The sequence below is a fragment of the Gouania willdenowi genome, chromosome 22, assembly GCF_900634775.1.
Source record: "Gouania willdenowi chromosome 22, fGouWil2.1, whole genome shotgun sequence".
Taxonomy (NCBI): domain Eukaryota; kingdom Metazoa; phylum Chordata; class Actinopteri; order Blenniiformes; family Gobiesocidae; genus Gouania; species Gouania willdenowi.
In genome coordinates, this window is record NC_041065.1 from 24198047 (window position 1) to 24221610 (window position 23564).

Sequence of the window (23564 nt, forward strand, 5' to 3'; positions counted from 1 at the left end):
TATGATGAAGGAATTCTGTGTTTCATTTCACCCATATAGTAATGCCTGATCATTCTAGTCTTTGGAATACGTTCTGACCTCTGTGAGCATACGGTAGTCATTCTGCTCCGACTCTGATCTGCAGGAATTCTTATTGTTATCAGCGTTAAGTGGGAGGTCCATTGTGTCCATGTCAAACTGCAGCGTGTTCTGCAAACATTTCAAATCATTTTCCTTATTGGTGGAGACGCACGTCCTCCCGAATCCAAGCTGCTTCTTCCGAGGCACTAACAGACGATGGGTCTTCCTCTTACATGACACTACCCTCTTTGCCCTTCCAGGGTGGTTTCCAGTGCGACCGACTGGGAACCTGATTTGGATTAAAGAACAAGCTAAAGTTTTTAACTGCTAAAAATACCCAGAAATTTAAACAATGTTGCTTACCTATTTTTGTGGAGCTCTTCATTAGTATGATGAGTAACCTGTAATCAAACATTGGACATTATGACGATTACATTCAATTCAAATATTCAGAATTTCAAAATATAATATACAGCAAACCTCTTGGGAGTTTTTCTGAGCATAGCTCACAGTATATTGTGCTGCTTCATTATGAAAGTCATTGTCAATGTTTTGATCGTCTCTGTCGTCATAGTTGGAGGCCATCAGACCTACAAAAACAAAAAAAAACTACATTAGAATGTCAATCTTCACATCAGTCAGCAGTTTCAGAGTCTGTTTTTACTAAACTAGTATTAACCCATTAAAGCATGATCTTTTAAAGACGTAGTTCGGTCTCTAATAGTGTTCAAATAATCCTGCTTACAATAATACAATGATTTGATCATTTCAGTCATGTCATTTATTACATTTGTGGCTCTGTGAGCACTTTATTATTATTTCATTTTCCAGCAAAACCCACATATGACCAGTTGAATTAGGAGTTTGGTGACTAAGTCCTGATTTTAACTCATATTGAAGATCACTTTAAGTTAAAGAATAACACGAGAAAGTGTGTGATTTTTTTTCTTTCCATTAGATGACTTTTTGCTGTTCTAAATATAAATGTTGCTACATTGTATTCTCTGTTTTTTCTTGATAAAACCGTATTCCAGTGCTACTTTACAATAATAGATTAATTATGAATACTATTTTATTACAGTTGTAATGATAAACATTCCGTGGCTTAAAAGTACAAATTACTTATTATTGGAATTCTACAGCTGCAATAATTAGTCAGTAAATCAAGTCAAACACATATTCAATCCACAACTTTTTAATGCTGGAACGTCTATGTCACTAAGCTAATTAGCACATAGAAAAGTCACCTGTAGCTTCACTAACTGACTAAGCCAGTCAGCTGTGTACAAGACTGCAGCTGTTAGTGTTTAAAGGCTGATTTCAAACAGCTGTCAGATTTTTAGTTATTTGATGACTATAAAAACATCAAAAGTACACATCTTGCATGGAGATGTTGGTGATCTGTTTTGCAATGATTTATTGGCTCCATAAGTGAAAAAGGATGGTTTTGCATTGAAAAAAACTGTTTAAAAAAAAATCAGTTTTTCAGATCAAACATTTTCCAAACATCATCTACAATGACTCAATTTGTTTGATGAACAATAACAATATATTTAGCAAAAAAAATGCAATGTGTTTACATTTCTGGTTAAACATTTTGATGCGCCTTTGGCTCATTTTTTAAATTTTTATTATTATTATCTTATTTAAAGATTAGTGTAGATTGTTTGTGTAGGAGATTTTAGAGGTTTTATATGTTTTACAGTTTTTGGAGAGAAAAAAAGTGATGGATTTCATAATTGTTGTAGAAAAGGAAGAAATATGTAGTGCATACGTGTGCATTAAAACAGTTTTGGGTCTAATATTTACACAGTTATAACTGGTATTACTTGATTCATTTTTAATTATCTCATTGAGTATCTGGTTATCTAATGTGAGCTGATAAAAGACACTAGGAATCATCACTAGGATTAAAACGACCTTAAATGGTCCAGGCCAGATGCCCATTATACACACGCTACAAACGTCACATAAAAACATCATTTCCCACAATCCTTCAGGCCAAAGTTGTTGTGATGACGTAGACAGGAACCGCACTGCTTCCAGACAGCTTTGCCTGTGGTTATTCTGTGAGTAAATACACGAAATAACTCACTGAACAAATATGTATTTGAAATAGAAAGGACTTAAAGTGGCACAGCGTGTAGAACACCTGCATTTTTGATGCGTGACTAACCTGTAAAGGTTTGATAGAGACCCAATAGTCGCCTTTATTGCACTTAGCTTACTGTGTTTACGTCACAGTTTTATCACCATAAACAGGAAAATGCAAGTCTAAGACTATAACAGATACATAAAACATCGTAATATTATGTTTTACAATTGTTAAAGGTATACTTGCCTTATTATTCGTCCTTCCGTAAATGCTAACATTGAGTTAAACAACCATCCTCATAGACTTTAGTGCAGACATTGGCTGGGATGTTGAGCACGAGCATAATATCTCATTAGGAATAGCATGACTGAATAGTTCCCTGTGTGCAGCCCCTGACACATTAGTGATGCACATTTCAATGATCCTACAACATGTTTTTAATTCAATAATCTTCCTATAAAGCCAGAGAAGCCATTACAACTAACAACACTGTCAGTGTTAATATGTACTACTGTACAGCTTACCTAAAATCACCATTAAACACCTCATATCAAAAGATTAGTTTTACAGATTATATATTTTTAGCATGTTTTATCACAAACTTGTAATGTATTGTATTGATTAGGGTTTGTCTTCTGATTTGTAATTATTTGCAGGCTGTACAGGTGCAGATCTGATTATGCATAGTCTATTATTAGGGATGGGTGGCGAAAGAAATTGATAATCGATTAATTGCGAATTGTTGTGAGATCTCTATACTTTTAGTTTTTAGACAATAAAAAAAAAAAGCTTTTTCAACCAAGATTTGTCAGAGTTTATTCAACAACAGAATAAAACCAAATGTGTTATTCTAAACATTGATGCTAAAATGTAAATTTTACAGCAAATAAATATTGGTTCTAAATTTGGTTATTACCTTTCTTGATTAATCTGTTTTGTTATCGACCCTAAAAAACCTTACTATGTGCAGTGCAATTTTTTTTTATTTTTTCATGACTGCTATGCACATTTTATTCTCGCATTTTAATTTTAATTTTTTGCTGTGAGTGGTGTTACTCAAAATAAAAGTCAGAATTGAATCAAATCGGTAAATATATTTGGTCCAATGTATTTTTGCTGTTTGAATGGACCTGAATCTGTACAATAAGCAGGTTTAACACATTTTAGCAACATTTACTTTACTTTTTTTAAATTTTTTTTAAAGCAGTCGTCCAACACAGATGGCCTTAAAGTCCAACAAATATTTAAGATTGAATTGAAACCTAAAGAGGTTTATTTATTTGAGCAAGCCTTGGCATGCAGGCTATTGTTTTCCACATTAAGCCACTTAACGTCCTCAGCTGCAAAGTAAGAAACAACATCAGCTGCTTTTATTGATGCATCATCTGTGTCAGCCTTTCTGTAGCTGGTTCATGACTAAGCAGAATGCAGATCTGCTGATGTTTGGATGTGCAAGTAAAACATATTCTTTGGTGTGATTGTCTCTTAGCCAATCAGCATTGACCAAACTAGCAGCTGTGTCATCAGTAAGGTGACAGATGTCATGTGATGTTTTTTTTTCCCGACAGCTTTGAGAATCATATGATCCAAGTTTATTATTTCCTGGTTGTGTTGGCTTTTTAACTTGGCTTTTACTTCTGCAGTTCACTTTCAAAATGAGGTGTGCTGGTGCAGTTTGGGCCTTTTTAGGCCTTGCACCCCTATTGGTGATGAGTGTCCCCCCAATTTGGACCCAACCAGAGCAGGTGCATCTTTCCTATACAGGTAAGTCTATGGAGGACTGATTTAGATTTAGATGACATGGCCTGCAATGTGTTTGGTTCTGTGTAAAATAATAATCTAATCTAAAGCATAGTTTTTTATTTGGGGTTGCACAATCAAGACAACAAACATGGGGCATAGTTCAAATGTGTCCAATCAGGCACTGTGTATCCGACAGGCAGAGACCACTGGTCACATAATCATAAGACAAACAGAGCAGGTGTGTTAGAGGTACCACTGACCCAGAAATGATGTCTCTAACCACAAGAAAAGATCATGTGATATATTCTGGCTGCATCCCTGACCGTTTGTGCAATAGCTATTATGACTATTTACCTTCAACTGCAAATGTCTGATGTTTAAAATCAAATTGTCTAATCCATAGGTTCCCAAATTGGGGTACGCAAATTGTCATGGGGGAACGTGAACAACATTGGAAACTAGAGTATAAATAGACAGTAGTCAGGAGCCGCCATGCATTGCCACAAATTACACGTTGGCCTATATAAGACTATCCTCTAGTGGTGACGAGAGCAACATTGCTTTGCTTTGATGACCTTTGCCACCACGTACTTGTGTGAAAGTGGATTTTCAGCTTTGACAAACATGAAAACAAAATACAGAATAAGACGTGTGCGTGGGGAACGATTAAAGACTTAAACAGAGTTCTCTGGATCCTCTCAACCTCACCCTTCTCATTAAAGTTGTAGCGAGTTGTATTTCACAGTTTCAGGATAATGAATATGTTGTATTACTGCTACATGTTCAATCAACAAATGTTTGGTAGATTTCTTTTCCCAAAAACAGGGATTTGTTTCTCTCTGAAAACGTCAGATAGAATAAATAAACCAAGTGAAAATTCTGAACAAGATGTTTTATTGTGTGCCTACAGATTATTTTTTCTTTTATTATATATTATTTCTCAACAGGACAGGTAAAGTTTGAGACAAATTTCCCTGCAGGGCTGCATTGTATATGACATTACATTATTGTTTTTTTTTAAAGTGTGCGGGAGTAGGGGGTACATGGCTTTGGGTTAAAGGTCAGAAGGGGTACGGAACTGTGAAAAGTTTGGGAACCACTGGTTTAATGTACTGTCTTTATTCTGGCATGGGTTTAGGAGGGCAGACGGCCTACGCTGTGTGTGTGTTTTCAAAATATATCAGTTAAATCAAGGCAGTGGCTGTCCGTACGGTTGCCGTATCAATATGCCGACGTTCTATCCGTAGCGCAGCACCCGTATTTGGCCAGTTTAGGTCACGTGACTAAGACTAAACCTTACCCTAACCCTAAAAATTCTTGCGATATTGGGTTATAACCTAACCCTAAGACGCTACGTATGTGTACTTTGGTAACCGTACCAATAGCACCGGGGGTTGTCCGTACGGCAACCGTACAAATATACAGTTTTTTAAATCAACACATTGTGTTTTGGTCATACATTGTGTTTGTAATGATTAGGTTTTTTCTCCACAGGTGTACCAGGCTCTATGGTAGTAACCTGGACTACCTTCAATAAGACAGAGAGCGTGGTGGAGTACGGATTTGTTGGGGGGCGGCCCTTTGAGATGAGCTCCAAAGGTGATGCCACACTTTTTGTGGACTCAGGGAAGGAGAAGAGGAGGATGTTCATTCACAGAGTCACACTTAGAGGCCTCAAACCTACTGCTGCCTATGGTATATATATATATATATAATACGGGCTTTTGATATCACACACATTTGCCTTGTGGTTGTTTGAAATAATGGTGCTAAAGTGTATTTTCTGTCGTTCCCTGCAGTGTACCACTGTGGTAGTGATGGTGGATGGAGTGATGTGTTCTACTTCACTGCTTTAAATGACAGCTCGAGTTTCAGTCCCCGCTTTGCTCTGTACGGTGACCTGGGTAATGAGAACCCTCAGTCTTTGGCTCGGCTGCAGAAGGAGACGCAGCAGGGCATGTATGACGTCATCCTGCACATCGGTAACTGTTCTACTGATACAAATTAAACATTTCTGCAAGAGTCATTGAGATACTTACACAGGACTGCAGGCATAAAAAATACAATAGTAAAGGTGTAAAGATCACAATTAAATCCCTCCCATTATAATTTTGTGCGTTGTGTTTAGCCTCAAACTTGTTTGGAAAATCTGTTGATTTAAAGCTGAAGTTTATGTTTCTGTAATAGTTAATTACCAGTTTGTGTGTGTAAGGCGAAAAACAAAACAACTAATTACAAAAGTGAAGCATAGTCAAAAATCTTGATTAAAGTGTCAAATTCAGTTAAAGTTGTTTACTTATGAACAGCCAAGTGGTTTAGTAGTTAAAAATGTCATGTTTGGTGGATTTTCCTTTGAGGCTAAGGGAGCTGATCTAAAAAACAAAATGAAAAAAAGTTATAAAAACTTTCATTAATTTGGAAAAATCTCCATTCGTGTTTAAAATGTGAAAATATTGAGAGCTGAGTGAAAGTGAACCGGTCTAATCTTAGCGCTTAACCTACGTTAAAGTTGAAGTGTTCTAATAAATTGATTTATTGTTCCTTTCTGTACACAAAATGTGAAGATTTGCTGACCAGGAATGAAAGACACTGTTTAAATTTGTTGTGTAAAGATAGTTTTCCTTTCCTGTGAAAAGCCTTTTTCTTTTTAAACTAATGATACAGTTGATACAGCTTCTTCTTTTATGTGTAATCATTTGTGTTTTCTTTGGGTGTTACTATTTCCTCCCCCAAGACCTACAACTACATAATAAAGTGAATAGATATAAAACTTGCACCAGAAATAGTTACATATTTTTGTAGATCTAACTCTATACTTTCTCTTTTAGGAGACTTTGCCTATGATATGGATGAGGTAGGCCCCCTTTTTCTGTTTTTGACAGTTTTGTGAATAATACTCTAATAAAATTCAACACATGATATTCTACAATGACAGTTTAGAATGAGCTGCTTCACCGTTCTGTCGTACGAAGTAGCCACTATTTATCATCAAAGCAAGTAAAGGAGCCCCGCTGTGGTTCAGACAGTTTGCTAATGCTAACCATCCCCACAGCTTTAAACCTGTGGTGAAAGATGATCACTTGGGTGATGTGGCCATAATATTATGAATAAGAGTTATGACATTCAAAGCCACAAACCTTCAGTGCTCAAAACACATTTGCTAATGCACAATCCTGCCAGCGTTGGTCTTTTACACATGCTAAAATCATTTTGTTTTGAATGCTTTCATAAGGATAATATGGGCAGATTAAATCTGCAGTCCTTTTGTATTGTTGATAACTAATATAAATTCAGTTAGCTCGATTAGTGTGTATATGTATATATTCTGTGTATCTATTTTTTTATTTTTTTTAATTGTCATAGTCCTTTCTTGCCATGTGTCTTTCTCTCTGTACTGTGTCCAGGCCCATGTGTGTATATATCTTTTTATTTTTTATTATGCTGTTTCTATTTTATCTTATTTTATTTATCTGCTGCTGGACTAATAAAGGTTATCTCATCTTGTCTTAAATAAAACTATAACTTTACTTATATTTACATCCCTGTCAATAATAACCTTGTTTCTCAACTTATATGGCAAAGTGTTTTTGAATAAGGAAGAATAAAATGCTAGTGGATTAACTTAAAAACACTGTTGCAGGACAATGCCAGGATTGGAGATGAGTTCATGAGGCAGATCCAGTCCATAGCAGCCTACGTGCCCTACATGACCTGTCCAGGCAACCACGAAAATGCATAGTAAGTGCATTGGAGATGTATTTGTTATTCTCTAAATATTCTTCAATAACTGAGCTATGACTCAGTAATCAAAAAAAGGTTTCTCCAAAATATCAGTCAGTGAGTCGACTCTCGACCTCTATACAGCTTCAGTACCAAATTACCATGACCTTTTACTTTATTTCTGCTTTGCTTTTCACTAAGGTCATAGAGGCAGGAACATTTTTGAGGGAAAGGAAAATGCGATATTTTGTCAGTTTTCAGATTCAGACAAGACACTTACTTCAGTTGAATAGCCTTTTTTTTTTAACAGATGGAATCTATTTTCGTCAGTATCGTCTGGAGCAGCACCAGGAACTGCCAAAATCTTTTTTTTTTTTTTTAAGAAAAAGATTTATTTGAACAAAATATTCAAGATTTTATTTCTCTGCAGAGATCAGTCGTTGCGGTGGAAAATATTTCTGTGTCCTTTGAATACACCTGCATACAAAGACTGGAATGTGCCAGTTCCTCCACCACAATACTCCAGCTCTTATTCAGCTTTACCATGTGTAAAATAACCACTGACTACAAACAGTAGCCTCTTATTCTTGGCTTTGCCTCCCGACTTAAGACTTGATATCAAAAAGCTCCGTCTTCGACACTTAACTACGTGTTTAGTTCTGTGTGCTAGCACCAAACCCAAACATTCCCAGCTGCTGGCTCCTGTTTTTCTTCCTCCTGTTCTCCTGTGCTACCTCTCACTATGTTTTTCTGTTCTTCTCTCTTTCCAACCTCAAAAGCTAATGGGTAAAAGTTGTCCGTAATAAGGCTAACCACAAATATTTTCAGTTAGCATTCCACCAGGATGAAATCAGTGGGTCCTCTGAAGATGCTAATCCCCCAAATCAAGACTTTCTTTGTGACCCAAGCACAGCATATGTTTCAGCAGGCCCTCAGAAGGAAAGAGACGTAAAAGCTACTATTTGTAACAATAATTAGTTCTGGAAATCCATGAAATGTTTCTTGAAGTATGGAGTAGTCAACAGAGTTTTCCTTTGGTACCGATAATTTATCCTATTTTGTGGATTATTATGCTCATCAGATGGTTAAAGGGCAGAACTGATGAGGAAGGAAAATCTTGTAGGGATAATTTAAGAAATCAGGATCTTGTATTAAGTTTGACATGTACCAGTTTATTTCAATCTTACTGTGAGAGAAACGGAAACTTATGGAAACAAGCCCGTTTTGGGTCAGAGGGAATACCATGGAACAGATTACTAATATTATTGTATCTTCATTACTTCCCCCTATGGGTTGAAGATTTGTTGTTTCATTTTGGGCACTGATGACTGCAATGTCTGTTTTTAATGGGTACTTTGGTTTGCTCTATAAACTATATACTAACAATGTGCATTAACACATAGGTTTCCTTATTTGTGCCAGTTTGTGAGCTTGTGTTTTATTCAACCCTGCTTCTATCAAAAAGCTCCACCACCACAAAATCCCTAAAGTCTTTAAAAAGGACCAATGAACCCTTGTGTTGATTTTGTGTGTGTCTTTGGCAGTACTATTCTTTGACACAAGATGGCACTATAAACCATAGATTTGTTGCAGGTCCTGATCCATTGCTACTATAAAAACTGTAAACTTCTGATGCATTCCACTGGTGCATTCAGAGAGCTGATTATTATTTTTTTTAGAATTTATAACCGTATGTAGTTGTGTCCTGAGTTGGAATCAGCTAATTGTAGTACTAATTGTAAGGCTCACACACTTTACTCATCTGTCAAGTAAACCTTTCAAGCCTTGTGGTCTAGCCTTGCTGCTCATGAGACACACCAAACTTCATATTATCAAGACAAAACACATGGGTCTCGACTGTAGCAAGCAACCACGGCTGCTGTTGAGTATTATTGCTTCAATTCCCCTCCATTCACAAAAAAACAAGACCGTTCTGATCCCCCTGATATCATAATGGCCTTTTCTGGATATTTACATAATTTTTCTCTTTTTATTGCAAGTCAAACAATACAAGTAGAAACACAAAACCAAAACAAAATAAAAACAACAACAAAAAACAGACAAAGTACAGGACGAACACAGTTATACAGTAGTTAAACAGTATGCAGTCTGTACTTATTATCATTAACTGACTCATTATTGCTTTTAGTATCACTATCACAATCAATGCTGCTGCCACTACCACTCCACCAGCCCCCTAACAGCGCCAGCACGGAAGGATCACACCCCCCATCCCGGGCCCCAAGGCACCACCCCTAAGCACTGTCGCTCCAAATAAACCCTCCGCGAAGGACCACTGAAAACAAACCCGGCTGGCGCCCCCCACCTCCAGTCCAGTGCGGCCCGCCAAGGGACACTAACCCCACCTAAACCCCTAATGGAATAAGTTTATTCATTTATTTTTTTATTTTGTTCTTGTATACAGTGGTATTTTTTAACAGACCGCCCCCCCTTAACCCTGGGGAGGGAGCCTGAATATTTACTTATGAAAACACTTCAAAGCTTGAGTAGAGTAGTTCATGTTATTTTTAAATGTTATCATGATATCTTTTAAATTATCCCACTTTTTGTTTTTGTTGAATTTTCTTCAAGGGGGTATGTTCTTGTTTTAGTGGACACCTTGGACCTTTCTGTGTAAAAATTGCACGTTCTCCCAAGCTTGTGTTTGTGTTCTCTTGATGCTATGGCCTTTTTCCACTTTCCAAAGCCATGTATGTTAGGGCCACTCACACTCGGGGACCCCTCTCAAGCCCCAGCACTTTGTTGCCTAAAGTCCTGATTGTTTGGCTCGTGTGAGTGGAATGGCACACCTGACTGACACGGCACAATTAGAAGAGGTGGGTCATATCTTTGTTAATCATAGTACACTTGGCTTCATGCATTATATTTAGTGTTTATGTACAAGCATCCCTCCACAATAAATCTGGACTTTTGCAAGCGCTAATTATTCTGAAAATATACAAAAAATTAACAGGCTCATCAAATAATAATGGCTTGGATTTATATAGTGCTTTTTTTGAGGAGACATAAATCATGTACAGAAACCATTATTCATTCACTTCAGTCACTCACATCAGTCATACCTGTGGTGGTAAGCTCCAATGTAGCCACAGCTGCCCTGGGGCATACTGACAGAAGTGTGGCTGTCCTATTTTCCTACGGCCCCTTTGACCACCACCAACATTCATGCACAATTCATACCCATTCATACGAGGCAATGTGGGTAAAGTGCCTTGCCCAAGGACACAACGACAATGTCTCGGATAGAGCGGGATTCGAACCCCTAACCCTTCGATTATTGGACGACCCACTCTACCATTGAGCAACGTTTATAGATGTTGCTGCAACTACATCAAAAGTCATGGCATATATCAACTTGATGTGTCAACGTATCTCCATGTGTTCCTATGACAGTTTGGTTTTTTGTCTTATCCACTTGCTGCTGGATACCACCCATTGGCCAAATGAGTAACACTCCCTCTTTTTCCTCAGATCAAGGTGAACAACTTTGATGCTGCCATTGTAAATGTTGAGAAAGGGGAGATGATCGCACTGTGCAAACCGCAACACATTTCATGCATTACTTGCATTGCATTACACTGCATGGGTACGCGCCAACAAGCGTTATGTAATCAACCACACCACTTCTACCTGGGCCAACCCAATAAAGCGTGCCATATTTGGTACACTTCCACTCATGCTAGCCAAACAATCCGCACTTGAGGTAAAAAACTTATTGGCCCTTGTTAAGGACATTGTACCTGATGTCAGCAGATCTAAGCAAACATCCCAGGAAACATCAAACTACTTAATGATGGTTGACCTTTGACTCCTAAAAGAGCGACCATCTTGTCTCCTTAAATTACTACTGGATAAATTAAATTATTGCCCCTTTTGCTGCTGGATACCACAATGTGGCCAAATGCGTAACACTCCCCCTTTTCCTCAGACCAAGGTGAACAACTTTGATGTCACTTTTGCAAAAGTCGTGAAAGGGATATTCGGACTGTGCATACCTCATCACCACAGGTCATGTGTTACGTAAGCAACCCTGCATGGGTATGAAGTGTGCCGGACTTGGTACACTACCACTCATGCTAGCCAAACAATCCGCACTTAAAGTGACAAACTTGCCTCCTGTAAGTACGCCCTTGTTAGCGACATTGTAGCTGATGTTAGTTGTCTCTTGTGATCATCTCATCCCCTCCGTCTTGTCTCCTTAAATGACTGCTGGAGAAATAAAATTATAGCCCCTTTTATCAAAATGTCATGGTTTTAGAAGAAGTGTATATAGAGTTGTGTTTTTTGATGGAGAAGCGAAGCACACTTGAACGAAGCATTCGTCTCATGTCATCTCCACTCAGGGACCCCAATGTTGCCCACATTTTGATTATTTGGCTATGGTGGCCAACCATGATTTAAGGCTGCAGAGAATCCCTCCAATGACGTATAGAATAACGTCACAGAAGCTGAACAAACGTGCAGCCTTTAATCTAGAGAAGCAGCCACTGGTCAGATCACACAGATTTTCTCTTTAGATACTCAAGACCAGCTCTAGTGCCTTAGAAGTTCTACAGTAGAGGCTTTCTGATCTGGTTGCTTTTTGTTTTTATTCGGATGATCCAACACCCATACCAAATTTAGATTAAATTAGATACAAAACCATTACACCAAACTCTGAAATGTGCTTCAGCTGCTGCTGTTGGTTCATTTTGCCTTATCGACTGTTGAAAATGTTCCTCTATCTGAATAAAAACCAAAGCTGCAGTTTGTGGTATTGATTACCGTTTCTTTCACATTCAAAGAATACAGATCATTCTTTTCAGTGACATATCACATTCTGTACTTTTTTTTTTTTTTTTTTCTCACAGCAACTTTTCCAACTACAGAAATCGCTTCAGCATGCCTGGCAATACTGAGAGCTTGTGGTACAGGTAAGGGAGCCCTTTGCAGGTATTTAACAGGTCAAGGAATGTCATGGCTACTGGGACACATAAGCAATTAGGAATGATTTCCTTTAATTGAGTTGAAACTTTTCTAAAACCATCACAGACTTATTCATCTTGTATTTCAATAAGTATTATTGAACCTTTTGAGTCAGCGGGGGATCTCAAGTTTCCCATCACAGGAAGAGTTTTACTGCACAAAGCGGCTACACATTTGATTGAGTGACTCATGGCAAGGCACAGGCCTCTTTCTCAAAGACGGTAAGATAATACATTGCTAGACCACAGGCCAGCTGCCCACTCTCTGGGCTCGGATACGGACAAGCCAGCTGTCTGTCACAGTTCTGGTAGCAGAGAGGTTATTCCTTATAATCTAGCAGTCCTGTACAGCATACCTACTTTACCATTATCGCAGCAGAAGGAACATACAAGCCCTCACAGTACAGTGCAGCTTTTTGCACTTATCCACGAGATGCCATTGACACGGCGTCGTCTGGATTTGGAAGTGTTTTTCACACTTTGTGCATTTTAAAGTAAAGCCTGTTCTAACTTATCGGATGACTTTAGGGATGCTTACTCGACTGGGTCAAGGCTGTGGATCATTTTAATGATGTGTGTCTGCAGCTGGAACCTGGGGTCAGCACACATCATTTCCCTCTCTACCGAGGTTTACTTCTATCTCAAGTTTGGACTGGAGCTCCTCTTCAGGCAGTACGAATGGCTAAAGAAGGACCTTGAGGTCAACAAGCACAACACTTACATCAAATAATGATGTCTCAGCCCTAGCTCCTTTTGTTTTGAACATTCAAATAATCTTATAGCCAATTCAATTCTCCATGTAATCTAGATTTCTTAGATTCCATAGTGTTATCTTTCTATAGGAAGCCAACAGGCCTGAGAACAGAGCTCAGCGTCCATGGATCATCACAATGGGTCATAGACCAATGTATTGCTCTGATGATGACCAAGATGACTGCACCAGGTTTGATTCATATGTACGTAAGAGTTCTATCCACCAAATATAAAGAATTCCTCCCTAATTTGGTAACGGGTAAATGTTGCTAGTTATATTTTTTTTTCTCTGTAACATTTAACCTATCTGACGATGTATGTGTGATGTTATTTTATTTTGTTTGCCTTTTTGGGCCATTTGTTCATCGTGGTATAAAGAACTCCATTTATTTTAGTAATGTTTTCTTTTATTGGAAGTAATTAATCTTTGGGTTAGTTTTAGCTGGGTCGCCAAACACCTCGTTTGCTTCCTGTAGCGCACGTTGCATTCCTGACAAACTTAAACACTTAAATAAAAGGTGTTCTATCATAATTATGGTGAATTGAACTAACTATTTTCCACTGGGGCTTGTTCCTCTCAGTAGCACTTGGCACTAAACATTGTGAGACTGGCGGGCATAGGCACCAGTTTAACTAGATAGAGTTTCATGCAGCAGGTGGTGTTTCAGAATTAAGGAAAGTTAATATTGTTTTTTCCCCTTTCTGTTATATCCCAGGTCCGACTGGGGCGGACTGACACCAAACCACCAGCTCCTGGTTTAGAGGATCTTTTCTACCGCTATGGTATTTTTTCCTATTTCACAACCACCTGTGTGCTGCTAATGGATGTTTCAGATTTTAAATGTGCACATTCAGGCAGACTAATGTCTTTCCAGCTGCAGAATATAGAGATATGCAAACATTCTTTATTTTAGAAGAGAAGTTTTTGGTTTGTTGTGGTCTGACATGTCTTTTTGCCTCTCCTGGTTTGTCCATTAAGTGTTTTAAAGCACTTCAGGTTAAGTAATTAGAGAACAAAGTGTTTTGAAAAGCACAGGCCCAGAGGGTTACATGAGCACAAACATTTTATAATTATTTGAAACATGGAAGTCCTTAGTGAAGCCTCAACCTTTGTCCCACACTTGTCAAACTCTCAAGAAGAAGAATAAAAACACTAAATAGCAGGATTTAAAAAGATTATGCTGTTTTGTAAACCTGGGGGCATGGCTGTTTAAATGATGGTCTAGCACATATGTTTCAAACTCAGGGGCTGGGGGCCAAATCTAGCGATTTAGGGCATCCATTTTGGCCCGTGCTAGCAAGCAAAAACGTTAGAGAAGCCATAAATCATTGTGTAAATTACCAACTAATTCAATTGTTGATATCTCAGATAGATGTCTCCAAATATAATGTGTACACAAATTCAATGAAACTCCATAATATTCGTAGCGCTCACCTTTCCCCCTGCAGGGACTGATATCTGTCACCTATTGCTTTGATATTATAAGTGTTGTAGATGTTTTATAATTCACTCATACGTGGAAGTGCAAACTAGAGCACAATAATAATTAAATTACTAATTTTCCCGCCTAAAATCTGCTTCCCACTTAACATAAACAGCTCCGTATTTGGCCCCTGAACGAAAATGAGTTTGACACTTCTGGTCTAACATGTAGTTCATCAAGAAAGATGAAATGCTGCTGGAAATTTGGACATTTAACACATTTAAAATGGATTCCTTACTGCGTGCCTTCACAAAGCTATAACTTTGGCAGAAACTCTTAATTGGCGATGAACTGTCACGATGCTGATGCTGTGTGAGTTAGAAGCCTGGGATGCACTCTCTGCTACTTCCACACACACCTGCAATACATCTGGAAGGTGATGGTTTATTTGTTTTGATTGAAGTAGAACTGGTTTCTGATTGGTTCAGCCGAGGACAACCTCATGCATTATTAAGACCGTTGGATTAGACTTTGCACGGAAGAGAACAGATTAATTGCGTTGCAGGTCTTTCACAATCAAGTCTGGCTTCTGGCAAGTCTGGCAATTCTGGATACAGCAACACTTTGAATAAATAAGGATTTGTTTGCATAGTTTGGTCCCTGGATTTGGACTTGACTGCCATCTGTAGAAGTTCCAATTTCCCATTTCAAAATACTTCAAATCTCATTTCAGAATTTTTTTTTTGCGTCTTTTTTTGTATCAGTTTCCCGTCTTTCATTTGTATCTGTTTTATTGGCGTTTCCAGATTTTATTTATTGCGTGTAAACATCTGGAAATCGCACAAAACATACTTGTTACGCATGTTTAGTTGAGTTAACGTTATATTGTTATTAATGTCATTTTGGCAATGAGATTTGACATCTGTCTGTTTGCTGCAACACTAAATAAACCATTTACGGTAGAAAATTGTGTGTAAATGCATGGTACAGGTATTGTTTCAAAATATGTCAGTGAGAGTGTAGTCGGTGTCATATTCAGTAGCCATTTCAGCAATATTGCAACATATGATGTCATATTATACGCGACAATTAAAATTTCCGTCTTTTTGCCGGAAATATTCCTGTTTATGGTGAAAAAATTGCATCTAAATGCGTGACATTGCATGTGAGAGATACAAACTTTCATATTGAAAATTCTGCTTTGATTTTATTAAAAAAAATCAAATAAATTGTAATAAACAATAATAATTGCAAAAAAAAACATGTGAATTTGTTTTTTGTTTTTTTTCTCGTCCTTTTTATGCAATCACGGAAATTTCGACCTCTACATCTGTCATCAAAGTAGGGCAGCAGATTTTACAAAATGTTGCTTATTGACATCAAATGTGTTTTACAGGAGTGGATGTTGAACTGTGGGCACATGAACATACGTATGAGAGACTGTGGCCGGTCTATGGTGACAAAGTTAGTTTTTATCATTATTGCATCATTTTCGTCTCCAGTAAACGTGAACTGATGAAGCTTTTCTGTTTGTAGGTGTACAACGGGAGCTTCGAGCAGCCCTATGTGAACCCTAAGGCACCTGTACACATTATTACAGGCTCGGCTGTAAGTAATTTCACATCACTTTGTAACTGATAATTTTCCACACATCAATGCAATGATCTACTAGACGCTGGTATATATTGTACACAGTTCTGTCTGCGCAGCAGCTGGTCGGCCACATAACTTCAGTACCAGCTGTTGCTCCTGGGTAAGTGTTTTCTGATGTGGCAGCGAGCGTGGCAGGACGTGCTTTGTCTCAGAAATGATTACTCATCAACATATCAGAATACAGAACACTCACAGCGAGGCACAGTCACACCTAATGGTTTTAAACTTTGACACAGAGATCAGCTCAAGCCGACACCTTTTGTTAAATCACCTCGGACTTGTCCTCAGGGCTGCAGGGAGAGGACAGACAGATTCAATCCAAACCCCAAAGGGTGGAGCGCGTTCCGCAGCACTGATTATGGCTACAGCCGCATGCAAGTGTTCAATGCCACCCACCTTTACTTGGAGCAGGTCTCTGATGATCAGGTGAGCACATGTGGAAGAACGAGCGCATAAACACAGCTCAGTAAGAACCAAAACAGCACATTTTAAAAACTCACATTCTGACTGTTTTCTGTGTTTTCCAGGATGGGAAGGTTATTGACAGCATTTGGGTGGTGAAAGAAAAACATGGCGTCTCTGCTTGGCTGTGACCAACTAAAAATAACTCCTCGCAAGATGCACTTTGAGCTTCGAACAAGCACATAATGCTGCTATTTTACACTGATGATTTAAAGATTGATGTGATCCAGGGGTTTTTATTGATCAAAACGAATTTCTTTGATATATTTTAGATTTTTTTTTTTACTTTTAAAACCAACGTGTAATTGTGTGCAATAGATGTGTGTTTCTCAAATGGGGGTACTAGGGGTATGGCACTACAGGGGGTACTTGAGATAGTGAAAATGAATAAATGAAAGCATTGAAAATATGGGGTTTGCTAATGTTTATTTTCAGTTAAAAACGATAATCCTAATAATGGTGATGGAAATGATCTTGATTAGAACATAAACAGAAAATACAATCTTGGTCTCACACCAGGTGGGAGATGACAGGAAATAATGAAAACTATAGAATTCTATTCAGGAGGCACTAAATACCATTTAATTCTACTTATTTACAAAATTCAGTTCTTTAAAGTGTGTGTTATCACTCATTCATTTCATCGTTATGCTCTTCAGTATAGTGGTTTTTTCATAGCATTCTGAGCAAATGTTGTCGGACAAATGGGATACTTGGATTCAGAAATACAAGAACGGGGAACTTGAGACAAAAAAGTTTGAGAACCACTGCAATAGATTATCAGATATTGTAAATAATTCTAAGATCATTGTAGTGTTTTATAATCAATGGGAATACATTGTTTTGCAATAAAATACAGACATCCTTAGCGTTTGTTCTCCATCATTTGTGACAGATGCAGTTTTTTGTCCCTTTTCCTGCTGCTTAAATAATCAATCAGAAATGACACTGATGAATGTGACCATGATGCAACAGTCACTGAAGTCATCCCTCCAAAGGATATATTTCATTCCATAAACCTGCGAATACACTTAGTATGGCTCAGAGTCCAGCATCTATCACTATATCAGGCAGATTCTCTCCCAGTCAAAGCCTATGAAAGATATCTAAACCAGGCATTGTTGTCATTATGTGTGGCCATCAGCATTTAAAGCTAAAAAACACGTGGAGGTTAACGTACGTCGACACAAAGTCACTCTTACATAACCTGAAGATGCTTGCGGTCTGTGGGATGCGCACAGAGTGAAACACTGAGCATTCTGGCATCATGACGAGCTCAACTCTGGTTAAATGATCATTTTTAACATGCTGCATACTAATGGCTGATGAATCTTGGAGGTAGGACAATGTTTGGAGTTCATCCGTTTTTAGGGCCAGAGCGCAATTATCTGCATTGTTGTGCTGACTCAGCCATCTGCATGCATGAAGGATTCAGTGGTATACAACTCTGCATACTTCAGGTAGCACAATGTGGCTAACCTGCACCAAGCCAACTATGGAAGAATGCTAGAGATGAGCGCATTCCAAAAGATCACTTTTTAAACAAATCAAAGTTTAACCTGATATTTATTTACTTCTTACTTCTTAGAGAAAAGAGGGAACATTGAGAAGACAAGTCAGCTGACTGACAGGTTGATGTTGTTCCCACAAGTAAGAAGGGTCCCTGTGCAATAACAAGTAAGAATCTAAGATAGAGAATATGTTCTAGATCACAAGTGTCAAACTTATGGCCTGTGGGCCAAATTTGGCCTGCCAGAGCATCTTGTCTGGACCGCAGAAAGATTTTGTTCAAAGTAAAAGTAGTTGTTGTAGATCCAAATTCCCAAATCCAATAAAACTCAACCACATAACGACGGTACTTGCAGTATTACATCATTTGCAGTAATATGGAATCAGGATTTTGGGATCACTTTACTTGATGTTTTATTCATAAAGGCTGACGTTATGCTGTCATTATGATGTGACAGTGTCGTTCATTACACTAACCCCTAATCCTAACTTTAACCCTAACCCTCCCTAACCCCACTAGATCCCTCCACCTAACCCAAAAAATGCCAACAGAGCTCCAAAGGTGTCATCATTTAGTGAATAACTTAATGACAATTTTCATGACACCTTTTTCATGCTAATGACAGATAATGACAATGTAATGTCAGCCTAATGTATAAACGTGGAAAATTCTTGCAAATTATCCCACACAATTCTGGCAAATGACATTGTAAATTTTGAGAAGATTAACGCTAGTTGCAAATTCAAGGAATTTTGACCAATTGCTTAACCCTCATGATATTGTAAGTGACTTACAATATTTAGATTTTTTTGTTCTGGCCTACTTGAGTTCAGACTGGGTCATTTGTGGCCTTTGACTCCCTTTGCTCTGTTTACAGTTGTTAAGGACCACAATTAAAGCCTAGTATAATTTGGGTTTTTTAGTCCGTCATTTATGTACAGTGTATCAAAGCAAATATGGAAGGATGGATTCCTGCCTTGAGCTTGTCCTGTACATGTTAAAGCCACACGGTGGACTTTGTGACCTAAAGAGTTGACCCATATGAGTTATTTTAAATGATTCCTCAGGCCAATATACAGCGTTTGACAGTATCAATGCTCTGAGCAGGGCTTTCCTTTTGAAATACCAACTCCGTAAGTTTGGAAAGACAAACCATCTTTGACCAGGTCATGTGACCTGGAGAATGCCTGGAGAACGTTTCACTTTACAGCAGTCACGTGACCACAAGCTCGGCTATATATAGTTCCCATGTGACATCACAACATACGGGCTTTTCCATTGTTATGGGCAGCTGAAACAAGTTTAGCCACCGTTTACAGCCAAAAGAGCACAATATGGTAGTTTTGTGTTGGGTTAGTGGTGCACTATTCGCCGTGATAGTTCAGTTAAACGTGGATTCTTTAGTAAGGGAAGTCGGCAAGTCAGATCCGTAACTTCGGGATAAGGATTGGCTCTCAGGGCTGGGTCGGTCGGGCTAGAGTGCGAAACGGGGCTGGGCTCGCGCCGCGGCTGGAGCAGCAGCCGCCACCGCCCTCTGGCACTCCCCCCTCTACTCCCTGGCCTCGCTGCCGTCATCGGGCCCCTTTGCCTGGGATGGAGAGGAGGGTGGCGGCGGCTGCTCCTCCATCCAGAAGTTACAGGTCAACTACAGCTAGAGTTTTATTTGCTTAAAAAAAAAAAAAAAATGTCTACAAGAAGCAGAGAAAACAGATGAAAGAACAAAATGTGTGGGTTTTGTTTTTTTTTCAAAATCTAAAAGCAATGGGGTTGTGGTGTGTTGTAGTGAGGGCCCTTGACGCTAAAGAAAATATTTGTGTTGCTAAATGTCAGTGATGAGCAGCAATGTAAGAGGGTCAAGTAGCTATGTGCTACTTTTGGGTGGAATTTGCCCTGTAACTTTTAGGAATTTGTTGCCGGTTGATTTGCTTTTATAAGTACTTGTAAGTATCAGTCATTTTACATGTACTTAAGTACATTTTAAAATAAGTAAAGCCATTCTTTACTTTTTTATACCCAACCATTATTGAGTAAATTTCTGTTTTTTGTGATTTTTTTTATTTCAGTTTCATGGTCAGCAGATCATGAAGGCACATTGAGCGTAATCCAGATGTTCTTTGTCGTGCCATTTCTGATCCATGCCCAGCCACTTTGTGTGGTTCATGTTGGGGTTTCTACCTATTATGTTGTTACCCACATGGCACATTTGGCATGACACTGTTTTAGAGTTCATAAAAGTTTTTTTTAATTACGAAATAAATTTATTCAGGTAACTGTACGTCAACTTGAGTGTGATATATCACTACTCTTTACACCTCTGCCCAAATCCCAACAGCTTAATGACAGTGGGCTAATGTCCAATGACACATCAATAGCAATTCATCCTTTTCTTGGCTTATGGGTGTGTAAATCTTTAAACACACTCTCTTGAGACCACATACAAGTTGGGTTAGCTCATGTCTCTTTCACTCCACCAAACAACCATGAAGCCTTTTTAAAAGTCCCTTTCTGAAGTTTCTTCAGCTAAACTCTGCGGCTTACCAGTGATATTTATCTATTCAAGCGTCTCTAGTAGCTTTTAAACTCCTGCAGGAGACACATGAAGGTCTTCTGTGGCGTGGTTCTCTTCTGGGTATTCAAGGAGCAGCTCTTGATCACGGGGCTAAGCCAAGGAAACATGTGTAATGAAAGCACAATCCCACAGATGCTGGAACTGGAGTGTTTCTTATATCCAGAAGCTCAATGTATGCTGTAATGACTGCCTCAAACCACCACAGAAATAAACAGCAGAGCGCTGCACGTTTTTCAGCGCTGTAGTTCCACCACAGCGACTTACAGAGTGACCTTAGACAGCATGGACAGGAGCCCAGCATGTGAACAAAGCAGTTTGGCACAGTCCGTCCGCGTAGAACATGATACGGCCACGCTGAAGCTGGTAATATACTTGTGTGTGAAAAGACGGAAATTCTACTAAAATGAGGTAAAATAAATACTCAGCTTTGAGCTTCTGTTTTTGGAAATATTGAGGCAGGTTGCATTGAAGGCCAATAAATGTGGATATGCATTATGTTTAATTTTGAGAGTTAAATGACATGTGACAAGTGTTAAAAGCCTTTTTACATGCAGCACAATTCACACATTTGCTGTCAAAAAGCTGACCTTTTCAATAGTCAATAGATATTACATTTTATAAACACAAATATATAGCCTGTAATTGTAAGTATGGCTGCTTTGCAATGATGTAGGTGGAAGGAATCTATAGAATCCTGCCACAGAGGCTGTTATTGACCTCAATGTTTTTCTTCCTATTTTCTCATTTGGAAGCTGTCAGTGTTTCCCACTGAGCAGAAAAATGTAAGGCTACATGGGTCATGTTGTTCTGCACACACATCAGGGTGTTCTCGGAGATATGTCAGGTAAAGCAGAGGCTCCTCTGTCCACAGAGTGCCTCAGCAATGCAGGAGTTATGAACGCACAGATTGTATGAAAGAAGCTGTCAGCGTTTTTAAAATCCACTTCGGGCAGCTTGCGTTGCAGAGAAAGACATGTTGCATTCCACAAAGTACATGCAGTTATGTATTATGCGCTGTGCTATGCAGTCTTTTTTTGCTTTCTGCCTCATTATCAAACCTATGCATAATGATTACTAATGATTGACTTACATGTTTCTCCTTGTCAGGCAAAGTACAAGAGCTGTTTACCCATAGCTGTGACACTGAGCAAACACTATCTCAATAACTATGAGATAAATCGAACTGTGAGATAATCTGCAAAGGAGGTCATATTTCCCCCAACGTTGGTTTGTTTTTATTTTAGCAGAATTACATAGAAAGCACAAAACAATACATAACATAATATAAAGATTCAATTTAAATTTGGAGGGGATCCGGATAAATCTACTAATTTTGGTTCACTTTAAAAATCAAAAATTCCCTATCTTCCTATCTTGGTTTGTGATTGACCAATCTGATCCAGATTGCGCATTTCATTACGATTTATCCTAAAAATGGGGGTGTCCATTTCCTACAAGCCCTTAAAGTGTAAATGATCATGGACCATAATCAGGATTGCCAATCCAGATACCGTCAATCTCTGGCAAAGAGCATATTTGGCGTATTGGCAGACGTTTGCGTGTGATCTGCTGTTTTAAACATTAACATTGGTTAATAAACAGACACCACATAATCATTTCTAGCTGTTGAGTAGACATTTAAACTATCATTTATTTAAGGTTTGGAAAATGACTGTCCAAGTGCCTGTTTTACTGTTTAATGATGGTCGTCTCCCAACTCTCCTCGGGACTTTACTGCTTTCCTCAAAGTCAGCTTTTATCATTAACAATATAACATAACTGTTTATGACTGCACCTGGACCTGCACACAGTGTGGCTTTACACTCAGACATCAGTCAAATTTAAATTAAAAACTGACTGGATTCAAAGGCCAACGGTGCACAGGTGCCAATCCCTTTCCCCTTCTGCTCGTTGTGCAAAGTTACTCTAAAAAGTTTTAGAGTGTTTGAAGGTTTTCTACTTTGCTGTCTGTTAGGAATTTATGCAATAAGATGCATATCTGCATATGTGCATGCATGCACTCTGTGAAGGGGTTATTTCAGGGGTTAATTCTGGGCTTCTGACTGCATGAATGTGAAAAGAAAAATCCTTTTCTTCATTTAACATTCTAAAGCATCTGCCTCTTTGTTAGCACAATAACGCTAAGCCTTGACATTGACAGACTTATTGAGAGGTTCAGATGTCAGGTGCAGGAAAAGGTAACTGAAGAACTCCTTTAAAGCTCTGGTTTGGAGCCATTGAGGTAGGAATGAGGTGATTCATGTTGGTAATGGATTTTACATCCAGACCTCTAAACTCTAACCCCCCTCATAAAATGTCACAAACAAAGTTTGAGGTCACTGAGTGTGCTTTCACCTTCCCAGCACGTGTAGAGGCTGCACTTCAGACTCCTCACACTGGGGAACAAATACTAAGTGGGAAACCGCAAACACATGTCTGCTGCTACCATTTGACGTGACAATCATCCAGTAGCAAAGCACCACAGCTGGACTGAAAGGAAATCTTTTACCTTTTGTCAATGTTAGGAAGGGCATATCTTCAATTTAAAATCAAGATGATGTTTCAATACTTTATTTTCCTTGGTTTCTTT

General features: G+C 38.6%; 2 protein-coding genes across 5 annotated transcripts in view; one reads left to right on the top strand and one right to left on the bottom strand.

Annotated features, from left to right (window-relative positions):
* The window catches only part of LOC114456487 (KATNB1-like protein 1), a 36140-nt gene that overhangs the window by 1737 nt on the left and 10839 nt on the right, over positions 1-23564 (bottom strand). For 2 of the 3 annotated variants that reach the window (XM_028438268.1, XM_028438270.1), the window contains exons 2-4: positions 541-650; positions 424-461; positions 79-349 (exon numbers count right to left, since the gene is read on the bottom strand). In XM_028438268.1, the coding sequence (XP_028294069.1) occupies positions 79-349; positions 424-461; positions 541-645 (414 nt within the window). In that variant the 5' untranslated portion in view covers positions 646-650. Of the gene's footprint in view, positions 1-78; positions 350-423; positions 462-540; positions 651-2401; positions 2515-23564 lie in introns of those variants that run through there. The other variant, XM_028438269.1, reaches the window with a different exon arrangement.
* On the top strand, positions 2055-17304 carry acp7 (acid phosphatase 7, tartrate resistant (putative)). Of its 2 annotated transcripts, none has more exons than XM_028438266.1 (14): positions 2055-2129; positions 3799-3919; positions 5393-5593; positions 5698-5880; positions 6727-6752; positions 7539-7636; positions 12490-12552; positions 13132-13303; positions 13446-13559; positions 14073-14139; positions 16177-16244; positions 16317-16388; positions 16722-16859; positions 16961-17304. In XM_028438266.1, the coding sequence occupies exons 2-14, from the start codon at positions 3811-3813 to the stop codon at positions 17024-17026; spliced, it is 1377 nt and encodes a 458-aa protein (XP_028294067.1). In that variant the 5' UTR covers positions 2055-2129; positions 3799-3810; the 3' UTR covers positions 17027-17304. The 2 variants fall into 2 exon arrangements, with proteins under 2 accessions (XP_028294067.1, XP_028294068.1); XM_028438267.1 differs by having other exon boundaries at positions 13189-13303.